The sequence below is a fragment of the Patella vulgata genome, chromosome 2 (assembly GCF_932274485.2).
Source record: "Patella vulgata chromosome 2, xgPatVulg1.2, whole genome shotgun sequence".
Taxonomy (NCBI): Eukaryota; Metazoa; Mollusca; class Gastropoda; family Patellidae; genus Patella; species Patella vulgata.
In genome coordinates, this window is record NC_065880.2 from 82,397,939 (window position 1) to 82,410,073 (window position 12,135).

A 12,135-nucleotide genomic window follows, 5' to 3' on the forward strand; every position below is an offset into this window, starting at 1 on the left:
TGGTACACAATAACTCTGCTTCTAATCGAGCTAGAATATTCGAAAGAAATGGGGTTTAACATACTAGTTCTGCTTCGACTCGCCTAATGTAGACAGGCACATGTACAGTGTGGTTTCTTTTTTGTACATGGGACCTTGATTTTTCATACCATCTGAACAACTAGACAGGCTCTCAAGGAGACAAGGAGAAGCCGTGTTTTAGTTTCTAGGTGAATGCGATGTTGAATTGTTTCTGTTTAGGTTAATCTAAGATAAGCAATACTTTGATTCTAATTGAGTACGAGTAAGAACCCCAGTTTATTGCATCAATACCTTGACCAAGTTTGGTAATGAGCATTTTCGGCTTAGGCAGTAGCAGTTTTATTGGTGAAGCTTTTAGAACAGAATAACTCTGCTTTTAATTGAGATAAAATGTGTTCCACAAGAATCAGAGAGAGAGAAATGGGGTTGGACAGGTGACCCTACTTCTTGTCACGTACAACCGGGGAATCGAAACCACGCCAGTTGACTCAATGACAGACTTTATGATACAGTGCGCATGTGCTAACCACTCAGCCATCCACAAGAATCAGGCAAGCTACTGCACAATATTGGAACTCCTTGTAATCAAATCAACCTCTTGTCACAAAGTGTGATTCCAACTCATAGATGGGGCTATACGGAAATGGGTTTGAGCATTAGATCGCGCCCCCCGCCCATGACTCCATGTTTACAAGAGAATAAAAAGAACTGTAATTCCGAAAAGAAAATAAAATGCTAAAAGACAGACAATAAAATTTTTTTATTTAATGATAACAATTATTATTTACAGAATGTTTTTTTAGTTTTATAAAACATGTGACAATGTTGTGTTCATTGTATGGTGATAATCTGAACCAAACTTTCTCAAGACTGGAATATCAAGACTTATACAAAGTTACAAGATGACATGTTTCAATCTTATGAGGTTTAACACAAACTTGGTCATTTTGTGACTAACATATGGTTCAATTTTATCTTAATAATTTGCTTGCATGTAGGAGTCTTTGGACGTGGGAGGAAACTGGAGAAAACTCACAGGATTGGACAACCGACCTTACTCGTCACATTCAAGCGGTGGACTGAAACTACGCAACTTGACTCAATGACAGACCTTGCGATTTCTTGTGCATGTGTTAAACCACTAGTCCACCCAAACCACCTTCAATCTTATGATGTAGCTTTTTATTAGCTAGGCAGTGAAAGAGGGGTAGTGGTACGAGATGTTGAAGAGGCATCTATCCATATGACAGGAATGTACAGTACATACATGTATCAGGGATGGTATTTTACCAGTAGATGCCGGACATGTCCTTCACAAGTTGACAAATGTCCACCCAGGAGTAAGACCAATTGGACATCAAGATATGTTATAAATATATCCATATCGCAGGAATATAAATATGAAATGAAATGGGGTTTAACGTCCTACTGTTCTGCTCCGAACTTGGCTAATGAAGGCGGGCATACGCCATACAGTGTGCTATGAGGGAAATTTTGCGCAGAAATTAGCATCACGGCCTACATATTGAATTCCAACGTGCACGCTAATGTATACACAGGAACTCAGTTTTTCGTACTATCCGAAGGACTACACAGCTGTCCTTGTCAGGCCCTCCATCCTGCATCACTGACAAGGGTCGAAAACCCGACCTCCAGACTAGTGAGCCAGCGTCTTAACCACTTAGCCACTGTGGCTCCCCCCCCCGTGTTGGTATAAAGTACACGTTAAACATAATATCTTATTGAAGACAGATTTGTGATTTTGGTTTTATATAAAATATACAGGCACATGATATTATCAGTGATATGTTACACATGGTTGCATATTATTATCCTATCAGAACATTGCACATGTACAGTTAAGTCCCCCAAGACTTTCCTCTTTACAATATTGTGGGTTAAGTTTAGTTGCCTGGCAACCTATCTTATGATACTGTGCTTATTGCTTGGTAACGTTAGATCGTAAGATCGATCCTTTGTTAACAGCCTGTACACTTTTCACTTCATAAGGTGACATTATTATGAGTTTACACTTCAAAGGGTTAAGTTACCCCTATCTACAAAACTGCATTTATAGAACCATATCCCGGATTAAATATAGAATTAAAACTGTCAGTCACTATCTCCTGAACTATCCGAATAATCTCCCAGCATACTCAGTCCTGAAATAACAGCTTTTGAATCTGATTGGCTAACTGGCTTTACAGATGCAGAATCTGATTGGCTAACAGGCTTAACTGAAGCAGTATTGTCACTTAAAGGTTTTGATTTAAATGATGTGTTTTGTATCACATGTTCTAATTGGTTATTTGCTGCAGTATGAGAACCATTCACAGTCTTTGTTTCAGATGTTTGTGTTGCTTCTACTTTGGGTTTCTTTTTCACAATTAGTCCAGCTAAACCTTTTTTGGATTGGCTAATTCCCATTACGCCAACACTCTTTTGCCAAGATTCTAATTTCTTAGGTTCCTTTTTTGGGGGGTCCTGAAATTATATATAAAACAATCAAAAGTTAAACTAAAAAAATCATGATTATAATGAATAAAATGAATAATCAACAATAGTCATCATGGAACACTGTAACCCAGGTATCATTTAATCTTGTGTATCTAGCACTAATTTCTTTCACATTTCTTTTAATATTAATATCATATCTTCGTTTAAAAATCATTTAAAATCACCAAAAATCATCTAATTTGTACTTGTGTCCAGTTTAAAGCTGACTGATTAATTTTGATAATAAGTGTCCAATATACAAGTATTTAATTTCCTGACCACTGTTCAAAAATTAATCATTATACATCATTAATCAATTGGTTTGTTTATTTTTTTAACAGTGATTGAGAAATTAAAACACTTGTAAATTGGACACTCATTATCAAATACAAATTAAACGATTTATGGTGATTTTAAACAGTTTTTATGAATTTTAAAACAAAGATTGGATAATAAACGAATGTGAAAGTAATTAGTGCTAGATACACAAGATTAAATGATACCTGGGTTACAGTGGACGCAGTTCTAGCAGTAAAATGATTTATATAATCTTTTATTGTCAGCACATGTAAATGAAAACCTCACACACAGTCACCGGGATCCACCTCGTTCCTGCAGAAACACTTGGATCATTAAAAATCTATTTCAAAAATAGTATTTAACTGAGGGTAACTATACTATCATGCCTAAATTTTATTATGTTGATATTCATAAAAGGGAGATAATCAAATTCTGGAGTAAATATCTTGTAGAAATGTTGAAAAGTGAGAAACAGCATATACCACCTAGTGTTTGGTTTTAGATTATCATAAATACTGAGTATCAATATAACAGGGCTGGCCACGAATAAATTGATGGCGAGCAGATGACTGCTCACGCAAATTTAGGCTAAGGCGAGCAATAAAAATTGTTTCCGTGAGCACACATTTTGTAACATTGTTTCAATTTAAAATCATATGAAATTGCTATTCCTGGCTTTGCAGTAAACATGTGTGACCATCGCTTTCTGTTTTTGACAGTCATAGTCATACGACTCTTCTTTAAAACCAATCACCGTATGGATTTCTTCACCCCACGACATAAATGTGGATACATCAATGTAGATAGGGCAATCGGGTTTTCTTTGGCCATTATTACGCTTAGATTTAAAATTATACGACTGCACAATGGAATAAAAACCGAAGTTCTGATAAAATAAGAAATACCGATAAATATTAGTTTGAAACGTGTTTATTTAGCGTGAATGCCAAATGCCGGATGTAAACATTCTTTACTTTAGACTCGATTATCACGCGTTTGTTACTGGTGTTCGTGGGAAAACCAGTCATGATGTTCAGGTCTCAAGTGTATTTTTAGTAACACGAGTGGTGAGCAACTTCATTAGCCAATCAAATTTAAGGAGGAAATGCCGCGTGCAGCTGGGTGAATCTCAGTTTGACAGACGAATTTATGACGTTATTGACACTGTCGGGTTAGTTTCGGCAATAAACTTATCAATATTTTGATTATTTTTACAGGTTTTTCTTAAAATTTTACGCGAGCAACGAACCGCTCACGTAAATGTAGATTTACGCGAGCACAGCGCGAGCGCGAGCAACTGCTCGCGTCTCGTGGCAAGCCCTGATATAATGTATCATAGATTACATGTTCATATTCCAACACTAAAAGGATGGGGGGGGGGGGAATGGCGGGGGAATGGCCGAATGGTTAGCGCGTGCATAATGTATCATAAGGTATGTCATTGAGTCAACTGGTGTGGTTTTGATCCACCGGTTGTACGTGACAAGGAGTAGGGTCGCCTATCTAACCTCGTGGGTTTTCTCCGGGTCCTCCGGTTTCCTCCCACTGCTAAAGAAATGAAATGAAATGAAATGGGGTTTAACGTCCTACTGTTCTGCTCCTAACCTGGGCTAATGAAGACGGGCATACGCCATACAGTGTGCTATGAGGGAAATTTTGCCCGGGCAGCGGCACTACGGCCTACTCTTATATCGAATTCTAACTGCCAAGGGATCTTTTACGTGCACGCCAATGTGTACACGGGACCTCGGTTTTTCGTCCCATCCGAACGACTAGACAGCTTTCCTTGTCAGCCCCTCCGTCCTGCATCACTGACAAGGGAGAACCACGCCGGAAAATCTAGATGAACTTTCTCGGCCAATGCCCACAGCTAAAGAGAGAGAGAGAAATGCGGTTTAACGTCCACACGACACAAACACTTGTTTCAATTTTATTTCAATAATTTGCTTGTGCGTAGGGGTCTTTATCAAATGTCCACACCTCCCTTTCTCTATAATTTTCTCCAATATCAACTCCATTCGGCCAACAAATGTTTACTTGTCTCTTCTCTAGGATGATTGTACTTTCTTAACCAGAGTGTTTCCAACACAAAAATATAATGTGGTCATAAAATAATTCCATGTAGTCTTGGCAAAAATGGTTTGGACAAATTTTTTCACAGAGAAAGGAGAGAGAGAGAGAGAGAGAGAGAGAAATGTAGTTTAATGTCCAATGGACACAAACTAGGTCATTTCGGGACTAACATATGGTTTAATTTTTTTTATTTCAATAATTCGCTTGCGCGTAGCAGTTGGAGGAAACCGGAGGACCCGGAGAAAACCCACGAGGTTGGACAGACGACCATACTCTTTGTCACGTACAACCGGGGATTGTAAACCACTTCAGTTGACTCAATGGCAGGCCTTATGATACAGCGCACAAGTGCTAACCATTTGGCCATTCAACCCCCCTCACAGAGAATGGAGGGATCCAAACCTAGAAGTCACACAGTAGTGACCTCAACATCAACCTCAAGAAAATGTTGTTTGAAATATTTACAAATATTGCATTAAGCGTAAACTTACTTCAGCTAGAAGATCTGTAGGTTTTTCAATCACAGCCATTTTCTTCCTGGGTGGCTCTTCTATTTCTTCTTCACTGTCCGAATCAGCTAGTCGTTTTACAAAATTATCGTCTTTACTTCCAAATATAGACCTACAATAAACAGATGAAATATACACCCTGTTTACATCACAAATTTTAAGCATGCCAGGCACGGTACCAGACACAGCACAGTTAATTCTTTTTGTAGTGAAAACAGGTCAAACATAAGCATGTCTACTGAGTACCGTGCTAATTTTGCACACTGAAGTGAGGTAGTCTCGGCATGGTGCCAGGCATGGCACAGTTAAATTTTTGTAGTGTAAACGCTATCTGGTCTGAGAACTGGTTTCGGTACAGATTACTGCACATGTGCCAAATGAACCTTGAGCTTTTTTTCTCACGAACTTTGAAATGGCTGCCCAAACTATATCAACTGCCATAATTGTTTTCATACGGGTAATTTGCCCAGGAACTGAAATTGACTTTTCTGTGAAGAGTTCTACATTTGGCGTGCCTTTATCTTTCATAAAGATGTCTTAAATGGAATATATCCTAGATTTATAACTGTTTACCAGTGGTTCAAAACAGAGTAGACCGTAGCGCTGCTGTCCAGGCAAAATTCCCCTGAACGTGAACACAACCTCAGACCGCCTGGTTGACCAGAAATCATTAAATCAAGGAGAACTTACTGTACAATATTTTCATCTTCTTCATCTTGTAGTTTCGTCAACATCTCTTCGTAGGCTGTGTGAAGTTTAATCATTGATTCATGATCGACGGCAGCGTTCCGTGTGTTCATCTCACGTAACTCCTCTAACGTATCTAACTGTTCTATTTCATTACGACTGGCTTTCGTTCGGTTCTCCAATACCTAATATAAATAATAATATATATAACACTTGAAGCCAAAAGAAAGACCTGCAATAGTCAGTTTTTGCTCTTGCATGATGCATATTAATCAAATTTTATAGATTAAAATATATTGTAGGAAAATTTAGATACAGTAATACAGGTGTGAGTTTTAATCAGTTGCTACCTGATATAAAAGCAGCAAGTTTTGGGGTCATTCACATAATGCTTGTATCGAAAACAAAATTTTTCGCAAGAAATTCAAGAGCTTACCTTTACAGCAGGCCTGGAAATAACGGTGTTACATGTACCTGACAAAATGTCAGGCACTAATGAAATACTACCTGACATTTTCACCTTAGTGCCGGACATGTATTAATAATATCAATAAAAAAGACAAATCAGTGCCGTACAAAATGACAGGCACCAAAGGTTTAGTGCCTGACAAAGCCTGAATCTGTGCCTGACATTGTCAGTGACAGGTGCCTTATTACCAGGCTTGCTTTACAGACACAATGTGATTTATTATTGTCAAAGACAGTATGTATGTGGTCCTTCGTGAAAGAATACATTGTGGTAGCTAGCATTCCTTGGTTTGAGAGAGAGAAAAAGGGTTTAATGTCCACTAGGTCGATTTGGGACAACATATGGTTCAATTTTTATTTTAATAATTCGCTTGTGCGTAGGGGTCTTTAGCAGTGTGAGGAAACCGGAGAAAAAGAAATGGGGTTTAACGTCCACTTGACACAAACAGTTAATTCCAGGACTGACATATGGTTCACTTCTCTTTCAATAATTCGCTTGCGCATAAGGGTCTTTAGCAGTGGGGGGGGGGGGGGGAAACTGGAGCACCAGGAGAAAACCCACGAGGTTGGACAGGCGACCCTACTCCTTGTCATGCACAAGCAGGGAATCGAAACCACAGACCATAGCAATCGGCCACCCAACCCCACCCTTGGTTTCAATGAAAATTGATTAGTGTGAGTAACTAACTGTAACCGTTTAAAATACCTTACCTTCATGGGATTCATGTCTTCTGCTTCTTGAGCTTGTCGTTCTTTTTCTGCCATTTGTTGTGCTAGTTTCTCCGCCTCAAACAGTCGAGTGGCACCAGCTTCTAGTGTGTAATCTGTATTCTTTAAATCGGTCTAGTAAATTAGAAAAATTAAAAAAATGTTTAAAACATAAAAATACTAACCTTAGAACATTGCACTGTAACCCGGGTACCATTAAAATACACAAGATTAAATGATACCTGGGTTACAATTTTGTACAATAAGGGGTTTATTGTCATGCAAGTTTCTTGGAATGTCATTCAGAACTCAATGTGCATCATTTCTTCCAAGCAAAATCCGATCAATTAAGGAGAGATCGAAGAATTCAAATTAATCATAAATGCTGCTAATTTTACTAGTGTGGTGCCCTTAAACTAACAAAGTTAATAAGCCACACATACAAAAAAAAAATTAATTTGGGTTTAAGATAATCCTTAAGAAACTTCAAATTCAGGAAGATGGTTTTCATTTTATTACTGGATCATGCTTTTCTACAAGCAGTAACTAACTAATTATGCTGCTCCCTCTATCTCCATTGTCCAGTGCCATTATGACTGTTAATAACATTCATCAGGGTTATTTACTTGATAACAGAGACTACAGGTACCCTAAAATTGAAACAGACCCTATCCAAATGATGTGGCTTTATTGCCTTGAATAAACTATTGTTATTTCTGTGTGCCATCAACCACAAACTATGCAGCCAAATTCACAAGTCTGGGAGGCGAGCTGACAAATAATAAGTGGTGACGGATACTGTTTACCAACCTTAAAAGCTATTTCTGAAACACAACATGGACATTTTATATAAAATCTAAAAATTCTCAGTCCATAATAATCTTCATCATCTACATTTTCTTTTCTAGAGTTGAATTTTTTTCCTTTGTAAATATAAACACCACAAGTGTTGCACCTGAAAAAAATAAAATTTGTGATTTAATAAAGATGATTACTTTGTGTAAGTTGTGTGGAATTACCAGTTGGCCTACCCTAAATGAATAATGTATACAATTTTCAAATGCTCGGCGGCGGTTCTTCAAATGCTCCGATTTTGTTGATTTTAATAGCATTGAAACGACAATAAAACAAACTTTCGATCGGTCGGGGGTGCTATATTGGCAAATCGCCTCACAAAAAGATTACGTGAATTGAAGCGTTCAACTTACAAATAAGGCATGGTATTTCGAAATGCCGACAAAGCACCCCCGAACGATCGAAAGATCGTTCAATTACCTTTCTAATGATATTAAAATAAAAAAATAATATTAAAAATAGGAACCGCCACCGAGCACTTGAAGTGGGGTACCCTCATTTCAAAATGTAACGAAAATTTTCAGCGTAACGTCAAAACACGGGAAATTGACGTTTTTCAACTTACGTTTATGAAATTAATAAAATGAACACATATATAAAAATTATACCAAGCAAAAGAACAGGATATCGGCTTCAAAAATATTTTAAAATTATTACAAAATATTAAATAGCCACCGTATGACGTTAAGTTGAAAAAGGGTTACAAATCGGGAAAAAATGACTTTCTATCAACGCAGGCAATGGAGCTGTGACACCTAATAATACCTGTGTATTGCATTTATTTAAAAAAATTTTTTTGACTATTAACTAGAGAGATAGAGAGAGAAATGAGGTTTAACGTCAACTCAACACAAACTATGTCATTTCGAGACTGACATATAGTTCAAATTTATTTCAATAATCTGCTTGTGTGTATGGGTCTTTAGCAGTGGGAGGAAATGGGAGGAAACCGGAGGGCCCGGACAAAACGGACAAGGTCGGAGAGACGACCCTACTCCTTGTCATGTACAACTGGGGAATCGAAACCACACCAGTTGACTCAATGACAGACCTAATGATACAATGTGCAGGTGCTAACCATTCGGCCATCCAAGCCCCCCCCCCCCCCCCCCCGGACTATTAACTACCGTAGATATACCTGCGAAGTGGCACGGTGAATAAGGTGCTGGCTCACAAACCAAGAGAATCTAGTGTAGCGTACAGTTTTTCCTTGTCAGTGGAGCATGATAGTGGGCGTGCCAATGAATAGTTTTGAAACGTTCGGAGGGGATGAAAAGCTGAGGGTACATGAACATGAACATAACAAGAGTCAGGCAGTTGGTATTCGACGAGGAGCACTGTCCAGGCAAAATATTATGCATTGTACACTGTATGGTGTATGCACATCTTTATTAATATTAGCCTGGGTTTGTGCAGAAAAGGTGGGCAAGAATTCCCCATTTCATGTTTTGATCTATCAGCAGGCATACACAGAAAATATAATAATATATAATCATTTTATCTCCCTTCACAGGTAGGCTAAATCATAAAAGAAACTGTGAGTTTCACTTAATATTGTTCTTACCTCATATTAAACGGTGCCATAATACGAATAGAAAATGTTCGATTCTTTGGCCCTTTTACTTTTGGTATTTTTGAAGGATCAAAGGTCGGGGGATAGTATTTCTGAAATAAAAAAAGAAGGCATCTGTAATTTAAACTGTTATTCTGTCAAACCCTTATTCTGATGAATCCTAGATAACTCGGGACCAAGTTCACTCGGTACCCGCATTTTGAGATCACTCGGGACCTACTGGTTTTATGGTAGATTAGTGTATGCATGGACCCAGTGGTGTTAATTAAAGTGTTAATTAATGTATTTCTGTGTATTGTCAATTATATATGCTTAATTAATTATTACTATTAAATGTTTTTGATGGTTTCAACGATGTTTTGATGAACATGGAGTTATTAAATAAAAGTATTAAATCCGTTGCTTGATTAATTAATTACTACTACGTTTGGGACTCGGGATAATTTATTAAAAATAGGCCAATTCAAAACACGAAAGAAAATATTTAAGAACATGAAACACGTGGTTAGTAAAAGGCTTAACCAAACGATAAAACATTAGTAGTTGCACTTACGGTTCTTTGATAATCATCGTTTCTCATAAAAGTTATATATTTATTTAAAACGAATAATATGCTGATGAATTTATTTGAAAATGACCTACACAAAAAACAAAATAAATATTTACACGACATGCAATCTTTTTTAAAAGCCCCTAGAAATTGTGAACGATAATCCGTGAGCTGCACGTTGACATGCTTGTCGTTGATGGCAATACCAATAGATAAATTGGGGCGTACAAGGCAAAGTTTTTTTGTGAAAAATATAAGAAATGGCAACGATCAAAGCGGGATAATTAAAGCTGATTAACTGATAATCCCGATGTTATTGCAGTATGTTCAAAGAAACCTAACGGTTCTTTGGTGGATGAGGAAAAACGTGAGTTGTCAATCATAGAGAATGGCGGCCGTGTGTTGATTGCAGTTATACCGTTTCACGAAAAAACATTAGCAGTGGTCGGTCAATCAAGCTCGTTTACTATTTGATAAAAGAAAAACAACGAAGTATTACTAAATATACACAAATTTTCAACAATATATTATTGTCAAGTTTTATACTCGCAGATAAAACAAAACAAAGGAGAACTACTCAACTAGCATTGACTATACTCGTTATAATAATTGACTACGAAACCACAGCTATTATTTTTACGCAGGTATTCGTACTATATTTCAATTGTTATTGTTTGTTTTAGTGTTAATTATCTTGTTGATTGATTCTCAATAAATATATTTTAATCCTAATCCTTGTCTTAATTACTGTATATACACCAATCTACCATAAAACCAGTAGGTCCCGAGTGATCTCAAAATGCGGGTACCGAGTGAACTTGGTCCCGAGTCGTCTAGCACCCATTCTGATACTCATAGTTCCTTATAATAAAAATTTTACTTTAGTCTGATTCAGTGATTGATGATGATATCTCGACAGATGGGTAAGGTAGGCCTAACTAAAGCAAATTTTGAAAACATTTCCAAAAGAAACATTACATCATTACGTTTTGTCATACCTGTCGTTGGGAAGGCTATATAGCTAGACAAACCTATGTATTTCAGTAAATCACGTACCCAGTAATACATATTAGGCTATTATATTTCATACTTACATTTAAAACTTTTCGTTCAGACATCTTGCTTTGAGTTTACTCTGAAATTATACAAGAAAACAGTAAACAAGACAAGACGTTTTCTTGCGGTTTAGAAATAAAACCGGAAATAGTTCGATACCGGTAACTCTATTTCACTTCTCTTTGGATACAGACCACAATAAAGCTATGTGACTTTGGTTTAAACCCTGCAAAATCAACGAGCCGTAGCCCAATATTATGTCCAAATTACACAACAAAATGATAAAACTATACCCCCCCCCCTCCAATAAAAAAACCAAAAAAAACAAAAACAACCCAAACCCAATCAAAATTCCTTTACAGATTTTTTTCTAAAATATCAAAGCCAAGGGAGCGTATTCATTCAACGAACACAATCTAACCCGTATCTACCAAATTATAAAATTATAGACTAGGATTTAATCAGAAAACACACTACATGTACAAATTTATTTTGTACTTATAAAAGTGTGGTTAAGGTACGGAACAGTGGCCAAGGCATCAGTACAAGTCCGCCACTAGATCGACTTAGATGAGTTTCTTGAACTAAGAAACCCCGTTGTGGACCCATTAGGCCCGTGGACGTTTTGTCTCGATATGGACGTTTTGTCCCGTTAATCCCTCTGTGAAGGGCGTTTGTTCCGTATGTAGTACGGAGAGAATGATCCTAGAGTGGACTTCCACTGACCGATCAACCAGCTTTTCCCGCGCACCACACTTAATAAGGTGTCTTCGAAGGTATATAAATGAACCACCATCACGTATTACACTTTAGATGATTTGAAAAACCATGACGTCATT

At 37.3% G+C, this 12,135-nt stretch overlaps 1 protein-coding gene across 1 annotated transcript; it reads right to left on the bottom strand.

Moving 5' to 3' along the window:
• Positions 1-762: 762 nt before the first annotated feature.
• LOC126810864 (splicing factor YJU2) lies at positions 763-11,457 on the bottom strand. The gene is made up of 7 exons (XM_050536175.2): positions 11,335-11,457; positions 9,682-9,782; positions 8,073-8,217; positions 7,266-7,397; positions 6,090-6,271; positions 5,382-5,511; positions 763-2,505 (listed from the first exon to the last, which is right to left on the bottom strand). The coding sequence occupies exons 1-7, from the start codon at positions 11,356-11,358 to the stop codon at positions 2,134-2,136; spliced, it is 1,086 nt and encodes a 361-aa protein (XP_050392132.2). The 5' UTR covers positions 11,359-11,457; the 3' UTR covers positions 763-2,133.
• Between the last annotated feature and the right edge of the window lie 678 nt (positions 11,458-12,135).

What these genes read in the sequence shown, in the direction of transcription:
- LOC126810864 (XM_050536175.2), bottom strand. Translation starts at nt 11,358, where the DNA reads ATGTCTGAACGAAAAGTTTTAAAT. An exon ending in ATGGCACCGTTTAATATGAG is followed by an intron (nt 8,218 to 9,681) that starts GTAAGAACAATA and finishes TATTTTTTTCAG; the next exon opens with GTGCAACACTTGTGGTGTTT. An exon ending in AAGACATGAATCCCATGAAG is followed by an intron (nt 6,272 to 7,265) that starts GTAAGGTATTTT and finishes TATTTATATTAG; the next exon opens with GTATTGGAGAACCGAACGAA.